A 20415-nucleotide genomic window follows, 5' to 3' on the forward strand; every position below is an offset into this window, starting at 1 on the left:
TTAAAATTTCCATAGGTTTTGGGAAACAGGTGGTGTTTGGTTACATGAATAAGTTCTTTAGTGGTGATTTCTTTCTTTTTATTTATTTATTTTGAGACAGAGTCTCGCTCTGTCGCCAGGGGCTGGAGTGTAGTGGCCGGATCTCAGCTCACTGCAAGCTCCGCCTCCCGGGTTCACGCCATTCTCCTGCCTCAGCCTCCCGAGTAGCTGGGACTACAGGCGCCCGCCACCTCGCCCGGCTAGTTTTTTGTATTTTTTAGTAGAGACGGGGTTTCACCATGTTAGCCAGGATGGTCTCGATCTCCTGACCTCGTGATCCGCCCATCTCGGCCTCCCAAAGTGCTGGGATTACAGGCTTGAGCCACCGTGCCCGGACTTTAGTGGTGATTTCTTAGATTTTGGTGCACCCATCACCCAAACAGTATACATTCTACCCAATTTGTAGTCTTTTATTCCTAACTCTCCTCCCACACTTTCCCCCAAGTTTCCAAAGTCCATTGCGTCATTCTTATGCCTTTGCATCCTCCTGGCTTAGCTCCCACTTATGAATGAGAACATATGATGTTTGGTTTTCCATTACTGAGTTACTGCACTTAGAATAATGGTCTCCAGTTCCATCCAGGTTGCTATGAATGCCATTATTTCGTTTCTTTTTATAGCTGAGTGGTATTCCATGGCATATATATACCACAATTTCTTTATCCACTCACTGATGTATGGGCATTTGGGCTGATTCCATATTTTTGCAATTGCAAATTGTGCTGTGATAAGCATGGATGTGCAAGTGTCTTTTCCATATAATAACTTCTTTTCCTCTGGGTAGATACGCAGTAGTGGGATTGCTGGATCAAATGGTAGTTCTACTTTTACTTCTTTAAAGAATCTCCACACTGTTTTCCAGAGTGGTTATACTACTTTACGTTCCCACCAGCAGTGTAGAAGTGTTCCCTTTTTACCACATCCACATGACCATCTATTATTTTTTGATTTTTTGATTATGGCCACTCTTGCAGGAGTGAGGTGGCATAGCATTGTGGTTTTGATTTGTATTTCCCTGATCATTAGTGATGTTCAGCATTTTTTCAAATGTTTGTTGGCCATTTGTATATCTTCTTTTGAGAATTATCTATTCATGTCCTCATCCCCTTTTTGATGGGATTGTTTTTTTTTTTTCTTGTTGATTTTTTCATTGTAGATTCTGGATATTAGTCCTTTATCAAATGTATAGATTGTGAAGATTTTCTCCCACTCTGTGGGTTGTGTGTTAACTCTCCTGATTATTTCTTTTGCTGTGCAGAAGCTTTTTCATTTCATTAAGTCTCATCTACATTTGTTTTTCTTGTATTTGCATTTGGGTTCTTGGTCGTGAAGTCTTTGCCTAAGCCAATGTCCAGAAGGTTTTTTCCAATGTTATCTTCTCAAATTTTTATGGTTTCAGGTCTTAAATTTAAGTCCTTTATCCATATTGAGTTGGTTTTTGTATAAGGTGAGAGATGAGTATCCAGTTTCATTCTTCTACATGTGACTTGTCAATTATCCCAGCACGATTTGTTGAGTAGGGTGTCCTTTCTCCACTTTACGTTTTTGTTTGCTTTGTTGAAGATCTGTTGGCTGTAAGTACTTGGCTTTATTTCTGGATTCTCGATTCTGTTCTTTTGGTCTGTGTGCCTATTTTCATACTAGTACCATGCTGTTTGGGTGACAATAGCCTTATAGTATAGTTTAAAGTCAGATAATGTGATGCCTCCAGATTTGTTATTTTTGCTTAGTCTTGCTTTGGCTATGCAAGCTCTTTTTTCATTCCATATGAATTTTAAGACAAAATCCAGTGTTTTGATATAGTAATTAGCTCCATTGTATTCTCTTCTTTACCTCATTAGTTTCTGCCTTTGCCACTAATATTACCTTCTTTATTTTCTCTTATAGTTCACTTCCTTGCTCTTTTTCTAGTTTTAGACCTGAGTAATTCTTTTATTTTTTTCCTTTTACCAATAAGTGTTTAGTGCTATGCTTCTTTATATGTATTCCATAGATTCTCATGTATAGTGTTTTCATTATTATTTTCCAGAAATTTATCATTTTAGTTTGTATTTCCCTTTTAACCAAAAGTTTTCCATTTCCCAGATAGTAGGGCATTTTGTCTTTGTTTTTTATAATAATTTCTAGTTTTACTGTCCTGTGATCAGAAAGTACTGTTTGTAATAGTTTTACTTTACAAAATTCGCTCATAGTTACATAAACATACTCAATTTTTGTGAATGTTCCATAAGCACTTGAGAAACAGGCGTATCCTCCAGTGTCAAGATTTAACAGGAATCTGGTGCGTGTTAATAATGGCCACCTTTTGATTATGTTGTTTAGGTCTCCTCGCACATTTTTCACCTATTCAACCTGTCTTTTGTTAAGAATAGTGTATAAATTCTCTATTATAAATATTTTTCTGTCTGTGTCTCCGTGCATTTTCTGTAGTTTTTGCTTTATGAGTGTGATTCCTGTGTTATTTGTTGCGTAGATTTTTATGAATATTATATCTTCATTGTGAATTCCAACTTTTAGTATTGAAAAGATACTTTCTTTGTCATGTTAATGTTTTGAGGATTGGATATTTCTTTCTCTGCCTTAAGGACCACCATCTCTCTGCTTTCATATTAAACAATAAGATATATTTTGTCCATTCTTTATTTTTTAGTTTACCATTTAAACTTTTATTTTTATTCATTTGCTTTTTTCTTCAATTTTTTAAATTATGCTAATACCTATAACATAATTTGCCACTGTAACCATTTTTAACTGTACAGTTCCATGATGTTAAACACATTCATAATGCTGTCCAACCATCACCACCATCTGTCTCCAGAATTATTTCCATCACCCCAAATTGAAACTCTGTACCATTAAGCAATAACCCCCCTTTCTGCCTCCCTTCAGGCTCTGGCAGCCACCATTCTACTTTCTGTTTCTATGAATTTGAGTATTCAGGTGCCTCATATAAGTGGAATCACACGGCACTTGTTCTTCTGTGATTGGTTTATTTCACTTTGCCTAATGTCTTCAAGGTTCATCCCTGTCTTAGCATGTATCAGAATTTTATCTCTTTTTAAGGCCAAGTAATGTATAAATTACATATCTAATGATAGATTAATATTGAGAATATATTTTTAAAACTCTTAAAACCCAACAACAAATAGCTCTATCTAAAAATTAGCAAAGGATTTGAATAGAGATTTCTTCCAAGAAGATATGCATGGCCAATGAGCACATGAAAAGATGTTCAATATCACCAATCATTAGGGAAATACAAATCAAAACTACAATGAGATATTACCTCACACTCATTGGGATGGGTAACATTAATGGATGAGTTAAGCCCATTTACATTATGGATGTGACTGATAATTCATCGCAACTCTGTCAAAATATTATAAAATTATGTGGATTGTGTTACATTTGCTATGTTTCTTCAGGAGATAAATATTCCTTGTTCTTTAAATTATAAAAGTTGTTTGTTGTTGGGTTTGTTGTTGGGTTCAGAATATATTCTGAATATTAACCTCTAATCAGATATACAATTTGCAAATTACTTGGCCTTAAAAAGAAATAAAATTCTGACACATGGTAAAACAGTGATGACCCTTGCAGATATTATGCTAAGTGAAATAAACCAATCAGAGAAGGACAAATACTGTGTGATTCCACTTATGTGACGCACCTGAGTAGTCCAATTCAGACTATTAAAAAATAGTCAGTACTGGGGAGGATGCAGAGAAATTGGAATTCTTGTGCACTGTTGGTGGGAATGTAAAATGGTGCAGCCACTGCAGAAGACAGTATGGCGGTACCTCAAAAAATAAAAAATAAAATTACTGTATAAAATACACCCAAAATAACTGAAAGCAGAGTTTTGAAGAGGCATTTATACCCCCATGTTCATAGCATTATTCACAATAACAAAAACACAGAAGCAATCCAGTGTTCACTGACAAATACATGGATAAGCAAAATGTGGTCCATCCATTTCTTTATTTTTAACCACTCAACATCACTTAAGTATACAGTATATACTTGGATCTTACTTTCTAAGGAAAACTGAAAAAAAATTAATGGGTGAGTTAAGCTCATTTATATTATCAATGTGACTGATAATTCATCACGACCTTGTCAAAATATCATAAAATTATGTAGATTGTGTTACATTTGCTATTTTTTTTAGGAAGTAAATATTCCTGTTCTTTAAATTATAAAATATATTTTGGGTATTTAAGAAAGTTTATATTTTGTTCTAGTAATGACCTTTATACTTACAACTTTTTAAATGTCCCTAATTTCCTTTTTTTCTTATTACACCATGTACTATCTGGTTTTTCAGTTTTTAGTCCATATACAATAGTTGCACATATTTACAGGGCACATTTAACATTTTGCTACATGCATACAATGTGTAATGATCAAATCTGGGTAACTGAGATGTCCACCACCTCAATCATTTATCATTTCTTTGGGTTGAGAACATTCTACATCTTCTCTTCTAGTACTTTTGAAATATAATAAAATATTGTTAACTGTAATCACCCTACTGTGCTGCTAAATGCTAGAACTTATTCCTTCTAATTTTTTGTTCCCATTAACCAATCTCTTTCTATTTCCTTCTCCCCTTTTACCTTCCCAGCCTCTGGTAACCACCATTGTACTCTCTACCTCCATGAGATCAATTTTTTTAGCTCCAACATATAAGTGAGAGCATATGATATGAGGCTCTCTGTGCCTTTCACTTGACCTAATATCCTCCAGTTCCACCTGTGTTGCTGCAATTGACAGGGTTTTGTTTTTTTAATAACTGAATAGTATTCCATGTGTATGTGCACCATATTTTCTTTATTCATGTATCCACTGATGGACACTTATGTTGATACCATGTTTGGTCTATTGTAAATAGAACTGCAATGACTATGGGAGTGTAGGGATTTCTTTGATGTACTGATTTGCTTTCTTTTAGACATATACCCATCACATCAGTGGGCTTGCTAGATCATATGATAGTTCTGTTTTTAGTTGTTGTTTGAGGAACCTCTATACTGTTTTCCATAGTGGCTGAACTAGTTTACACTCCCACCAACAATATACAAGGATTCCCCCTTGTTCCCTATCCTTGCCAGCATCTGATATTGCCTGTGTTTTTGAAAAGTTATTTTAACTGGGATGAGATGGTATCTCATTGTGGTTTGATTTGCATTTCCCTGGTGATTAATGCTTTTCACATACCTGTCGGTCACTTGTATGGCTGCTTTTGAGAATGTCAGTTCAGATCTTTTGCCAATTTTTAAATTAGTTTTTTTTTTTTGGCTATAGGGTTGTTTGAGTTCCTTATATATTCTGGTTATTAATTTCTTGTCAGATGGATAGTTTGCAAATATTTTCTCCCATTCTTTAAGTTGTCTCTTCGCCTTATTGATTGTTTCATTAGTTGTGTAGGAGCTTTTTAGCTTGATATAATCCTAATTGTCTATTTTTGCTTCTGTTGCCTGTGGTTTTAAGGTCTTACTCAAAAAATATTTGCCTACACAGATGTTCTAAAGTGTTTTCCTAATGTTTACTTCTAATGTTTTCATAGTTTCACCTCTTACATTTAAGTCATTAATCCACTTTGAGTTGATTTTTGTATATGGGTGAGAGAGAGGGGTCAAGCTTCATTCTGCTGCATATGAATGTCCAGTTTCCCCAGAACCATTTATTAAGGAGACTGTCCTTTTTCAAATGTACGTTCTTAGTGCCTTTGTTGAAAATGAATTGGTTGTAAATGCATAGATTTATTTCTAGATTCCCTATTCTGTCTCCTTGGTCTATGTGTCTGTTTTAGTGTATTTATTACAGATTTTGCTTTGTGGTTACCAGGAAACCTAAAAAAGCACATCCCATAACAAGTTATTTTAAACTGATAACAAATTAACTTTGATCACAAAGAAAAGAAAATAAACAAGCAAAGAACAAACTAAAATCCCTACACCTTAACTCACTTCCTCCTATATTTTCCTTTTGTTGTCTCCATTTAAGTCTTTTATATTGCCTATCTCTTTAAAATTATTATTATTTTTAACAGATTTGCATTTTCATCTTTATACTAAAGATTATGAGTGGTTTGCACACCACAATTACAGTATTAGAGTGTTCTGAATGTTCCTGTCTGCTGACTTTTACCATTGAGTTTCATACCTTCGGGTAATTTCTTGTTGCACATTAGCACTGTTTTCTTTCAGATTGAAGACTTCTTTTCAGCCTTTCTTGTAAGACAGGTCTGGAGGGTATGAATTCTCTCGGCTTTTGTTTGTCTGGGAAAGTATTTCTTTTTCAGGTTTGAAGGATAGCTTTGCTGAGTAGAGCATTCTCAGTTGGAAGAGTTTTGTTTTGTTTTTTTTTTTCCTTTAGCACTTTAAATATGTCATCCAACTCCCTCCCGGCCTATAAAGTTTCCACTGAGAAGTCTGCTGCCAGGCGCATCGGAGCTTCTTTAGATGTGATTTGATTATTTTATCTTTGCTTCTTTTATGATCCTTTCTTTGTCCTTTACATTTGAGAGCTTGATTATTAGATAAATTGGGGTAGTTTTACTCGGGTTATTCCCGGTGATCTTTGATCTTCTTGTACCTTTAGTATTCTGATCTTTCTCTAGGTTTGGAAAGGTTTCTGTAATGACTTCTTTGAATAAACTTTCTACTCCTATCTTTTCCTCTACTCCTTCTTTAAGGTCATGACTCCTTAGCTTTGCGCTTTCTTGATTTCATAAGTGTTCTGCATTCTTTTTTATTTTCCCCTCTGACTGTATATTTTTAAATGGCCTAAGTATTAGTCCCTTTTGTGTTGCCATAAAGGGATACCTGAGGCTGGGTAATTTATAAATAAAAGAGGTTTATTTGGCTCACAGTTATGCAGGCTGTACAGGAAGCATGGTGCCTGCATCTGCCTCTGGTGGGGGCCTCAGGGAACTTTTCCTCATGGCAGAAGGCAAGAGGAGCCAGTGTGTTGTGTGATCAGAGACAGAGCAAGAAGGAGTGATGGGAGGAGTTCCATGCTCTTGAACAACCAGCTCCTGTGTGAACGAAAAGAGCAAGAACTCATTACTGAGGGGAAGGCACCAAGCTGTTTATGAGGGATCCACCCTCATGATCCAAACACCTCCCAGTAGGCCCCACATCCAACATTGGGGATCACATTTCAACATGAGATTGGGAGGGGACAAACATTCAAACTACATCAGCCTGTCTTCAAGCCCGATTCTTCTGCTGGATCAATTCTGCTGTTGAGACACTCTGATGAATTTTTCAGTTTTTAATTATGTTTTTCAGCCCCAGGATTTCTGTTTGCTTATTATTATGTTATTATTGTTATTATTTCAATCTTTTGTTAAATTAATCTGATAAATTTCTGAATGGCTTTTCTGTGTCTTTTTTTTTTTTTTTTTTTTTTTTTTTTTTTTTTTTTTTTTTTTTTTTTTTTTTTTTTTGAGATGTGGTCTCATTCTGTCACTCAGGCTGTAGTGCAATGGCGTGATCTCGGCTCACTGCAACCTCTGCCTCCCAGATTCAAGCAGTTCTCCTGCGTCAGCCTCCCAAGTATATGGGATTACAGGCACATGCCACCATGCCCAGATAATTTTTGTATTTTTAGTGGAAATGGGGTTTCACCATGTTGGCCAGGCTGATCTCAAACTCCTGACGTCAAGTGATCTGCCCATCTTGTCTTCCCAAAGTTCTGGGATTATAGGTGTGAGCCACCACGCCCAACCTTTTCTGTCTCTTATTGAAGTTTTCCTCAAAATAGCTATATTTTTGTAGAATTCTCGGTCTTAAAGTCACACATCTTCGTATCTCTGGCGTTGGCTAATGGTGCCTTACTTCATCTATTTGACAGAGTCATATTTTTCTGAATGTTCTAAATGCTTCTGAATGTTCATTGGTGCCTGGGCATTGAAAAGTTAGATATTTATTCCAGTCATCACATGGGCTTTGTTTGTGCCCATCCTTTAGAGGACCTTTCATTGATTCAAAGGACACTGACTGACTGTTGAGTTCCTTAAGCCTGTGGTCACTGCAGCCATTTTTGCACTACAGAGCATCCTAAGTCCAGTTACACTGCAAGTCTCTTGCAACCTCGTAGATACCCAGCTCTGATACAGTTGGGGAAAATCAGGAGAATTCTCTGGGCTCCCAAACAAAGTCCCTCACTCACTTCCCTCCATTTCCCCATAGCAGACGGAGTCTCTCTCCACACTGAGCTGGCTGGAGTTGGATGAGGAGTGATACAGGCACTCCCATGGCTGCCACAGCTGGCACCATGCTGGGTCTCACCCAAAGTTCCACAGCTGCCCAGACAAGCACAGTACCAGAGCTCATCCAAGGCCTGCAGCTGCTACTGCCTTACTGCCATTGATGTTTATTCGAGGCTCCAGGTCACTTTAGTCAGCCAGTGGTGAAGCCAGCCAGGACTCAGGACCATCATACTAGAGTGGTATTATGGTCTTCCAGCCTTGGGTCGGCCTAGAAATGTTGTCTGGCAGAATAGCCTGGAATCAGGATCTTTGGGGTTCTTCCCAGTGTGGTTTTACTGTGGCAGGGTTTGTGCTAGGTTCCAATGCAAAGACCCCTGTACTCTTTTCTCTCCTTCTCCCGAGAAGGAGTCTCTCTCTAAGCTACGGTGCCTGGAGTTGAGAGAGTTGTGATGTGGGCACTCCTATGGCCCCTGCATCTGGTGTTACATTGGGTTGCATCCCAAGCCTTCTGCCTCCCAGACCAGTGCAGCACCACAGGGTTCACCCAAGGACTGTGGTCACTATAGCCCTGCTGGCACTGAAATTTATTTGGGACCTATGGCCACTTTAGATAGCCAGTGGTGAAGAAGGGCAGGACTCAGGTTCATCCTGCAGGACAGCAATGCTCCTCTGGCCTGGGGTGGGTCTAAATGGTCCCTCTGTGGGCACTGGCCTGGAATCAAGGACCACGGTATTCTGCCAGGTGCTGTGTTCCACTGTGGTGAGGCCGCATTGAGCTACAATGCAAGGTCCCACATTCACTTCCCTCCCTCCCTAAAGCACACAGATTCTCTCTCTGCACTGTGCTGCTTGGTATTGGGGCAGGGTGGTGTAGGCAATACTACACTGTCCTTCCTACCTTCTTCAATGTGTCTTTTCTTGTTATTATGCTAAAACTAGGTACTATGATGACTCATCTGATTTTTCAGTTCTTGTGAAGGTGCTTTCTTGCATGCATAGTTGTTCAATTTTATGTTCCTACAGGGGTCAGTCGCTGGAGGGTAATATTTAGCTATCTTGCTCCACTTTCTGGATTGTCAGTTGTTGTTGTTGTTGTTACAGACTGTCACTGTCACCTGGGCTGCAGTGCAGTGGCATGATCTCGGCTCACTGCAACCTATACCTCCTGGGTTCAGGAGATTCCCCTGCCTCAGCCTCCCAAGTAGCTGGGATTATAGGCACCTGCCACCACACCTGGCTAATTTTTGTGTTTTTAGTAGAAACTGGGTTTCACCATGTTGGCCAGGCTGGTCTTGAACTCTTGACATCAAGGGATCCACCTGCCTTGGCCTCTCAGAGTGCTGGGATTACAGGTGTGAGCCACCATGCCCAGCCCCTGGTTTATCAGTTTTTAATGGTGTACTTGAACTATTAATCATTGCCTAATTGATTCAATTAGGCATCAACATCAATGAGTTTCTATTTTCCTCTTCATCTCCCTTATCACCTCCCATAGTTTAGTTTTATCACTTCTATTTTGTCAATACATATAGCATTTGCATATTAGTTTTCCAGTCTCACCTATGTTTCGATCATTTACATATATGATTATAAGTTGTGTGTGTGTGTTGGTGTGTGTATCCACCTTCACCATCACTGTTCTCATTGAGGTTGTTCAGTTAACTTTTGGTTTGATGAAGTTCATCCTGTAGCAGATTACTGAAGAATGTGCTACGGACACACAAATCTTTAGACTCTTGTAGGTTTAAACTGATGTTTGACGGACACTTAGATGGATATAAAATCCTTGGTTTATACTTTTTCTTTCACTGAGTTGATAGAGAATGCTGCTTCATTGCTGCCTTGCTTTTTTGGTTGTTTTATCTTTGAAATCTAATGTTTTTACTAGGATACATCTTGATATTTTCCCAGATACAAAATGGATCCTTTCTTTTGTTTTTTTTTTTTTTTTTTTTTTTTTTTTTTTNGTTTTAATCACTTTATTGAAGTGTAACTTAGACACAACAAAATGTACCCATTTTAAGTGCATGGTTTGAAGAGTTTTGACAAATGTAAATACCTGTGAATACCTGTGCATACGGAACATTTCTGTCACTCCCAAAGGTTTCCTTGTGTTCCTTCCCAGTTAATCTCTATTCCCCTATACCTGGCCCTAAGAAACCACTGATCTCTTTGTTCTTCCTTTTTTTGTTGAGGCAGAGTCTCACTCTGTCGCCCAGGCTGGAGTGCAGTGACGCAATCTCGGCTCACTGCAAGCTCCGCCTCCCAGGTTCACGCCATTCTCCTGCCTCAGCCTCCTGAGTAGCTGGGACTACAGGCACTCGCCACCGCGCCCGGCTAACTTTTTGTATTTTTAATAGAGATGGGGTTTCACCATGGTCTCTATCTCCTAACCTTGTGATTCACCCGCCTCAGCCTCCCAAAGTGCTGGGATTACAGGCGTGAGCCACCGCACCCGGCCTGGATCCTTTCAAAATTAGACTCACCTATTATTTTTCTATAAAGTTATCTTAATTATAACTTTAAATATTAGTTCTATACTGTAGTTAATGCTGCTGTTTTCTTCAATTACACCAATTATACAGATGTTATTTCTTCTTTGGCTGTATTATATTTTTGCTATTATTTCCTCATTCACGTTTTGCTTATTTCTTTATCTCATTACATTTTCTTGTTTTTCTGCCTTACTTTTCTACCTTTTATTCAGTTTCCATTTAAGTTATATCAGTATAGAAAAATACTGATCCTTTAGTGAATATTTTGATTGCTTTGGTACAAGAAAATAAGTGTATCCTCTGATTTTGTGGTTCTTTATAATCTTACAGGACCATACATGTTCCCTTTTTGCTACTTTTGTTCTTTGTCATTCAATTTCTAAAGGGAGCCTCCTCTTTTTTTTTTTTTTTTTTTTGGTCTTTTCTCTTTCCCAGGTGTTATGTATTTTGAAGACTGATACATAAAATTCACATATGCTTTTTAAGTTCCTTCTCTGTAGACTTTTCTCTGATTTACCAGGACCCATATTTAGTATTTTCAGTCTTACAGTGGACTTGCTTATTCTGAAAGTTTTCAGATCAATGTTAGGCTTTTTCTAGCTCACTTTTCTCACTGTTTTATCTCAACCTGCCATTGCTCATCAATAAATGTTGCATGGAGTGGATGTAGGGCAGGAGCAAAGATTCTTCACTATAACTTTGAAATTTTTTTTATTTTTTACTTACTGTTATTTTGATACTTGAGTATCTTATAGTTAGGTTATGTCTGAATGTCTAGTTTTGTGTAATCTTATTTTTCTTTCCTGTTTTTCTGTGTCATTTTTTGAGGAAATATTGGGAGACACAGGCCTAGGCAGCTGCCATAGTCTTTAGTCACATGGAAATCAAATCAAAGGACTTAGAAGATTCAATTTACTTATTTGTGTTTGCCAATGTTGAAAACGATATAAGTTGAAAATCTTTGGAAATTCTAGATAAAACATAATAAACATTTTTAAATGTCTATTATGATCTGACAGCAAAGTAAAGGAAATCTTCAGGGCTAGAAAACCAAGAGAGAATTAAAATCCAGAGCAGTAAGTTACAGATCTAATTGCAGAACAATCCTCAACTGTGATTTTCCTTTATGAAATATAGAAATTTGGCTGTTAGAGTTTATTTGCAGAAGATGAGGCCTAGGGAAGAAAAGTGTTGCAAATTAAATCCCTGAATAATGCTATGACTGCTAACAAGACTACACCCTCAGTAAAAGGATAGTCTAGATAAAAAACCATCTACCAGCACAGGGAAATGGAAATACGTCTGTGTCAGCCTGCACCACATGGGGACTTCAAGTTCTGTGTATTCTGGAATAGCTAATCTGTGAAACCAGCATGATAGGAAGTCTCATCTGGTTACACCCCGGGTCAGAGGGCACTTGGCGGAAGCAAATACACACTTGATGTAAAGAACGATTCCCTTAGCTTGGGCTTCACAGGATTTTCACAGACAATAGCTCTGCCAAAGGTGAGCTTATAATTCAAAACACTAACTGATGGGAAGCAATACGCCATGGATAATAAGCAGCAGGCAAAATAACAGCATTACTAGACTTCAAGAACTTCCGATAATTGAACCCTCTGACACAGCATTCGACATAAGTATGTTTCAGGTTCTCTACCTCCACTTAGAATGCTGTTAAAAAAAAAAAAAAAAACTGTTACTGTCTAGCCAGTCACAGTGGTGGGTGCCTGTAATTCCAGCTGCTTGTGAAGCTGAGGCAGAAGAATTACTTGAACCTAGGAGGCGGAGGTTGCAGTGAGCTGAGATCATGCCACTGCACTCCAGCCTGGGTGACAAGAGCGAGACTCCATCTCAAAAAAAAAAAAAAAAAATGCTATTCTCACCCTAATAATAAAAAGTGGGATCATCAACCAAGGCTTTCCTTGAGCCCATAAGAACAGTCTAGTAGCAGGGTAGTTAACTAGGCAGAATTCAAAAGAGAGGCAAGCCTACCCAAACAGAGCTGGAACACATGAGCTTTCTCATTTTTGGCCAAGCAGGAGAAGAACAGGTCACCACCATACAAGTGGGTAAGAAGTAACCACTGAAGTTTTTCAGAGCCAAGTGTGGGATATCACATGCATCTGAAAAATCCAAAGGCCCCAGGCACAAGGGAGCTTTTGCACTCACAAGCTCTTCTCCGTAGGTATCTGTAAGATGTTCTCTTTCTCTGTGTGTGCGTGTGCATCTCTCACTCTGTCCTTTGAACTCTAGCTACTTTGAGCTCTCCAAACCCCTCAGCATCTTGAGATCACTGGGCTCTGCCTAAGTTCTCACTCCTAATGCTGCCCTGGAAACTCCCCAGGCAATGCCTGAAGCAATCACAGGGCTGCACTTAGCTGCTTTCCATCTCTCAGTGGATCACTGGCCTTTGCTGCTTATTCTCTGATATATGGGAAATCACTGTTTCATACATTTTTTCTTGTTTTTTAATTAAATTGGGAGGATAAGTCTCATCCTTGTTACTCCATCCTTTCCAGACATTAAAAATTCAAATACTAGATTTTTATCCACGTGGTTCCATTGAGAATCCTGGAACTGTGAAAAGCTCTGCATTTCAACTCTGGAAGGAAAAGCGAGGACTGGGGTGATGGCCTCTGGGTTCTCCCAGCTCAGCCACATACAACCTCAGTGATCTTAGGAAGGTGCTTTGCCTCACTGAGTCCTCGTCTACACATGAAGACTAAGTATTACCCACGGGCTTCACCAGGTGCCCTACGGTCGAATGAAACCACACATACATAGGGAACGGGGAAATGTTAGCATCATATACGCTTCCCCGGGACTCCCAAGGGCTAGAGAGTACACTCTACAAATAAGCAAATTTAAGATAAAATGTTTTGTATTAAATGATGAATTACATATGTTTCCACAAATAGCTAACCTGAGTTATCTGCCAAAATTTTCTAAGGACTCTTCTCTTAAAAAGCACGGTGTGAATTCATTTTGAGTATGAAATTGGCAGCAATCTCTCTGGTGTAGGTTACCCCTGGAAAGATACACAGGAAAGTGGGTCACAGTTGTAGCCCCCAGGAGGAAACTGGTAGTGAGGGCCAACCACTGGAAACAGCCTGATGTTTCACTGAACATCTTTTCTAAACCTTAAAAATTGTTCCATGGGCTTGTATCCTTATTAAATATATAAACTGAGCACCTAATATTAATTTAGATAAATGTTTTTAAAGACTGAAGCAGCCTTTAGGGATGCCCGCAGCCTTTAATGAATGTTTGCAGATCCACGTTCCTCTTAATGTAAAATGAATTAAGAGGAAAATAGATCTGTAACTACTCTCCCTTCCTTGTTGCCAGAAAACCCAACTTCCCCATGTAATCCATGATTTCTGGGAGTAGGAAAAGTTTTGTGGTTCATAATATTATTCCTGACACAATAACTGTGCCTAAACTTCAGTTGAAGACTTGAGGACCTGGTAAATCTAAGTATCCCATAGGACATAAATAAATTCATGTAATAATTATTCATTTCCTGTAACATTCATGTCAACAAGAGACTCATTTACTCTGCAATCCCTGCTGAGCCTGCTAGGTACTCAGCAGTATACATAAGGGGTTCTTGTTTCCAAGAAATGAGACTGAGGGGCCAGGCCAGTCAGCAGTAGTCATTATTCATGCGTTCACAAAATGCAGACGACCAAACAATATTTTTAAGGGTTCCAGGTTGCACCTGCACAGAGTTTTGGGAGAACTAAAGAGAGGTGGGTCCTCCTAGCATACTTTGAGAGCAAGAACAGTAAATAAAGGAAGGGGATTAGGGTTCTCTGCAGGGTGCCCCCCACTAGGAAAGGGCACCTCCCAGGCTGGGGGCTGCTTCAAAGGGAGCCCCCCACCCACCAGCTGCAGCGACCAGGGCCGCTTTGGGGGGGCTTGGAGCCGCTCCTGGACCGATGCCACCCCACACTGCCTGCACCTCTCCCTGAGCAGCAGGGACCACACAGCACAGTTATTGGTAGAAAGGGCTGGACAGGAAGAGACGTGGGGAAAATTCAGTGTCTGTAAAACCTGTGTCTGGGTCCAAGGACTGTGGCACAAGTGACCATGAGTGTCAGATCCACAGAAGGGAGTCCTGCTCACCACCGGCGGTGGGGAGCCCTTAGGACACAGTGGACAGAATACTTCTATGCTAGCGCCTCCTTAGAGTGTAAAGAGAAAACACAGAGAAAGCATAACGATGTAGGACTCCACTCATCGCTTGGGCACCAAGCCACACTTTCTGGGGCTTGTTGGAGGAAATGTTTTTGATGGCCTCGCCTGAGGCTGTGTCTCGAGAATCCGCAGCACCTCACCTCGCTTGCTCTGTGCGTGGGTGCTGCTTTGCTCAGCGCTTATGGCTCCCGGAAGTTAAAAGAAAAAGTGGAATCATGCCTTAATTATTTATAAAGCGTGATCATTGTACTTACTGTTTTCCCCACAGAAAAGACGAATTCAAAGAACACTCAGTATGAAAATCTATCCTTCCTGGACAAAATCCTTCAAAATATTGGAAGATCTTCAGGTAGATTGGAAATAATAGATAAATGTCTTCTCATTTGGGGATTTTTTTTCCTGCTTAAGGGACAGGTGTGTCACCGGGCAGCTCCAGGGAGAGCAGGTGAGCCCAGCCCCCAGGTGGACCCACCTGAGCTCCAAAGGAGCCCCTGTCTAGCTGTTGATGTGTGGACACCTGACCGGACAAGTCCAATTCAAGGAGTCAAAGCCCTTGTCAATGAGGGAGTGCTCTCCCATTTCAGCTGAACGGAGCAGGGGACCAGTCCCCCTTTTCCCAAGAATAATCAGGACTCACAAGACTGCCGCCACCCACCCACACAAGGGTCCCAACCACGTGGTGGCAGGAGCCTGCTCCTTTGTGACAGGCCCAGGAAGGGCCCCCACACCCCGGTCAGGAAGCCCCCCACCCTCTCATGTGGTGAGGACCCCCAGTCCAGCCCTTCTCCACTCCCTGTTCACACAGCTCCACCACTGCCCGCCTGCTAAGAGTTGGCCATGCAGATCCTGTGGCTTCTGCCCCTGGCCCCAGGCTTCTCCTCGGAGCTTTCCAGAACACCTGGGAGCCAGTCGTGGGTGAGGCTGACAGCCCTCCTGTCCTCCCAGCATCCCCGATTCACACGGCGGCCCAGTGTGCCCAGACCCTCCCCCCATACCCTGCAGCACATGCCCGTCCACACAGCCTGAGACCTTCCATCTGGAGCCCCTTCCAACTTTGCCAGGCCAGTGTCAGTCCCCAGTCAGACCACGAAACCCCAGGCCACAAGGTCAGCACATGCCCCCAGCAGCAGGGACCAGGCCAACATACACGGTGTGGAAAGGGCAGTGAGCGGTTGTTCAAGCTACGGCCAATTTCCCAGACCATGCCACTGTCCAGGACAACCTCTGCTGCTTCAGATACAATATCATGATTGACCTTGTCAAGGTTCCAGTTCCCTGGGACCTGACTGTTCTGCAGGGAGAACCACAAATTCTCCTATAACTCAGACAGCAAAAGATAGGGGCCTCTCCACTGATGAAGCTCCTGGACGTCACCAGCACCTCTAGGTGCGGCCATCGGCAACAGAAGCCCCAGAGGTGACAGTGGGGACTTCCAGAGCCCTGGCAATGTTGGACAGTGAAGAACCGGGAGTCCCCAACCTCCTGGTACTGACATCCCAGGAATGAGATCCACAGCTGGCCACTGTGAGGGGAGGAGGAGGAGGACCGGCCCAGCCCTGCCAAGCTTGGAGTTGTCGATGGGTTTTGAGGGAGAATGCAGGGGAGATTACTCTGGACAGGGTGGCACTGCGGGGAGAGCCAAAGGCAGCCCGACGCAGCCAGCACCCCCTCCGTCCTCCTGCCTCGGATACATCTGCAGGGCTCTCCCCTCCCTCCATAACTGAGGGCTCGGTTCCTCCTGTCCCCTGGTGTCCGTTGATCCTGCCGGTGTCCCCATCTCCCTCACACCACACACTGCCAAGCTCAAAATCTCCTCTTTCTACACAGGAAACATTTTCCGTAATGAGCAGCAGAGGACCAGTGCTCAGAGGAGGAGCCGAGACAGTCAGTGAGGCCACAGCCCCAGAGCCCCTGCACAGAAGACGAGCCTGCTAGAACCCCCCCCCGCACCAGCCTCTGGAACAGGGCACTTGTGTGCACATGCCCACGTTCTCTGAACCATTCCGCATAAAGGAAAATTGTTTATTCACACAATCCCAATTGGAGTTGGTTTATTTAAGTGTTAAACCACAGGGTGTGTGGGCTTTGGGTTTAAAAAAAAAAAGAAAAAGAAAACAAGAAACCAAAAACATATTGAGCCTGGAAATAAGAGCATCAGAATATTCTGTCTACAAATAACATAATCTCAGAGCACATAAAGAATTCGTCCATGAGGAACAGAGACTATGAAGGCCTGAGAGTCTCTTCCCTGCTGCCATGCCTTGCAAAATACGCACACATATAACACATGCATACACAACACACATGCACATATAACATGTGCATACAACATGCACACACGGACATGCATGTGTATGCATACAACACAACACACACATGCAACATGCACACACATGCAATGTACATGCACATCCAACACGTACACATGCAACGTGCACGCATGCAATGCACATGCATACAATATGCACACATGTGCAACACGCACACATGCAACACACACACACAACACATGCGCACACACGAAGCCTCATTGCTTCAGAACGTTTGCCGAGCTTGGGAATGCTGGCTGGGACTGTGTGTTGTGGAAGGTGAAGGTTTGCTCTAGGTGGTGTGTGTGACCTACAGCATTACCTGGGGGTAGGGGCTGGGGGTGACCAGGACCCATCTTGGGCAACTTTTCTTATCCAAACTGATTCTGTCGGTGGACGGGCTGCAACCTCTGTTGGACTCATTGAGGTGACCATCTGGAAAGATTCCCACTTCTCCAGAAAGGCAGCCAGGCTCAGAGAAGCTCATGGATCGCGTTTGAGAACCATCCTGGACTAGAAAGGCAGCCAGGCTCGGAGAAGCTCATGGATCGCGTTTGAGAACCATCCTGGACTAGAAAGGCAGCCAGGCTCGGAGAAGCTCATGGATCGCGTTTGAGAACCATCCTGGACTAGAAAGGCAGCCAGGCTCGGAGAAGCTCATGGATCGCGTTTGAGAACCATCCTGGACTAGAAAGGCAGCCAGGCTCGGAGAAGCTCATGGATCGCGTTTGAGAACCATCCTGGACTAGAAAGGCAGCCAGGCTCGGAGAAGCTCATGGATCGCGTTTGAGAACCATCCTGGACGGGGGACTTCCATGCCTTTTGCGCAGTTTAGCAGTGGATTGGTGTCCTTTCTATTAATAACACCATTTTCAAAGGCAGCTGGAAACAGAATCAGAGGCTGCCATTGTACTTGTAGCTGCTGGCTGTGCTCTCTTCCTAAGAGATGCAAACATCCTATGCCCTCTTTCTATGGTGTCTTCAAGGCAACTGCAGAGGACTGGGGTTGGAATCAGAGAACGCTTGTGTTGGAATGGCCCTTTGAGGCCTTTCACGCAATCCCTCAATTCCAGATGAGGAAACCGAGGCAGCGAGGACACATGACTTGCTAGTCAGTAAGTCGGTGGCAGGGCAGGATACAGTTATTTCTGATGCTCAATGCTATCCTGTGTCTACTAAACCACGTTGCAGCCTCTCTATTAATACAGGGACAGCACTGCATAGTTCTCATTTCTTTTTGTGCTTGCAGTTTTTATTTTTCTGTTTTGTGCATGGATCTCACAAAGCATTTTTAGCAAACTCTGTGGTTTATAAGTTGTTTCCATGCACAGTGGGCCACCAAGTCCTCACAGCAAGGCGGGGAGGCAGGCGTCGCCTCCACTCCACATGAGTGGGCCTGGGGCTCAGCAGTATTCAGTGACTCACTCACTGCCAGACCGTCACGTGGCCTGCTGCGGACCTGACACTGTGCCCCAGGCCAGGCCCTTGCTGCTGGATGTTTTAATCGTCAATGGCATCATCGTTTTCCAAGCAGGGCCTTGCAGGGTTTGTCCCCCTTGGCAGAGCAGTGCTGACCCAGAGAAGACAAAACATAAAAAGTGTCATTGATTTGATCACTCTCTGTCCTCTGTCCTGACCACATGAGATCCCTGATTACACAGTCTTCAAAAGCTGGACGTTTGATTTAATAGTTTGATCACATCAAAATATTCCCGTCTCAGGGATGGCACTGAAAACAGCCAAGGGAACACGTTGGGTCTCCAGACTGACGACTGCTGTGCAGGGCTCAAGCACGCCCCTCTGGCTGTATGAGACCCACCGTCGCTGTTCCCAGGAGGCTTAAGACAGAGTTGAGAACTAAGCTGACGAGCAAAAACATCCATGCTAATATTAGCTACCCCACGGCAAGTGATGAACTGGCTTACAGGGGTGTTAAAGACGTGCCTGTGAGGTGGAAGTGAGCGCCCACATGTACTAGGATGGGCATTCCAGGAAGAAAGTGTCCCAAAGGTGCCAGGGCAGGGGTAGGTGAGTGTCGGGGGGGCTCTGCCACTGTGGGAACTGTGGCCAGAGTGGTCCCCTATTATATGTTATGGGTGGAAGACAATGGTGAAACATATTAATGTACACTGTATGATTTCAGTTTTTTGAAATTTTTTGAGAGTGGATTTATGGCCAAACATACAGCCAATTTTGGTAAAAATTCCATTTGGAACTTGGGAGAACGGTGTATTCTGCATTTTGGGGGGTGGGATCCCATAGAGTCAGTCGGGTCAAGTTTTTTAATTGTGTGGTTAAAGTATCTCCTTACTCATTGCTCTTCAGTCATCAAATGTCAAAAGAGGTGAGTAAAAGACCCCATTGTGAATGCAAGTGATTTGTTTCTTTAGTTCTATTTTCCGTTGTATGTTTTAAAGCTATGTTGCTAGGGTCCTACAGACTAAATTGTCTTTCTGGTGGATTTCAGCCTCTATTGTTATGAAATATTCCTCTTTATCTGTAGTATTTTTTCTTGCTTTCTATTCATTTTGTCTGGTATTAACATAGCCACACTAACTTTCTCTTGGTGAAGGTTGCATAGTATATCATTTTCCATCCTATTACTTTAAGCTTCACTGTAATGTTATATTTAATATATATGTGTATATATATATATTTTAGGTAATATATAGGAGCACATTTTTAGAAATCCAGTCCTTTTGTCTTTTAATCGGCATATTTCATCCTTTTCTGTGAAATAGAAGTAGTCCTATAGCTGGGTTTGTATCTGTGATGTCACTGTTTATTTTCTATTTGTCTCACATGCCTCATTTTCTTCTTCTTTCACTTTATTTGGATTAAGCAAGTATTTTTTCATTCCATTTTCCCCTCTATTAGATAATTATGTATTTTAATATTGTTGTAAAGGTTATATTAGAGACTACAATATATATCCTTGACTTACCATCACCTAAAATTAATACTTTTACCACTTCTAACTTTACTTTTCTTTCACTTTATTTGGATTGAGCAAGGTTTTTTTTCATTCAATTTCCCCTCTATTAGATCATGGATTATGTATTTTTAATATTATTTTAAAGGTTATATTAGAGACTACTACAGTATGCATCTTGGACTTCCTATAACCTAAAATTAGTACTTTTACCAT

The 20415-nt window shown here is 41.6% G+C and overlaps 1 protein-coding gene and 1 long non-coding RNA gene across 4 annotated transcripts in view; one reads left to right on the forward strand and one right to left on the reverse strand.

Annotated features, from left to right (window-relative positions):
- Positions 1-16998, forward strand: part of SPACA7 (sperm acrosome associated 7) — a 37601-nt gene extending 20603 nt beyond the window's left edge. For 2 of the 3 annotated variants that reach the window (XM_017868244.1, XM_017868245.1), the window contains exons 5-6: positions 15227-15307; positions 16786-16998. In XM_017868244.1, coding sequence (XP_017723733.1) covers positions 15227-15307; positions 16786-16850 — 146 coding nt within the window. In that variant the 3' untranslated portion in view covers positions 16851-16998. The remainder of the gene's footprint in view (positions 1-15226; positions 15308-16785) is intronic. The other variant, XM_017868246.1, reaches the window with a different exon arrangement.
- The window catches only part of LOC108527077 (uncharacterized), a 56419-nt gene continuing 42798 nt past the window's right edge, over positions 6795-20415 (reverse strand). The window contains exon 3 of the long non-coding RNA XR_001884687.1: positions 6795-7081. This is a non-coding gene — a long non-coding RNA (uncharacterized LOC108527077). The remainder of the gene's footprint in view (positions 7082-20415) is intronic.

The sequence above is a fragment of the Rhinopithecus bieti genome, unplaced genomic scaffold, assembly GCF_001698545.2.
Source record: "Rhinopithecus bieti isolate Rb0 unplaced genomic scaffold, ASM169854v2 scaffold_3734, whole genome shotgun sequence".
Lineage (NCBI taxonomy): Eukaryota > Metazoa > Chordata > Mammalia > Primates > Cercopithecidae > Rhinopithecus > Rhinopithecus bieti.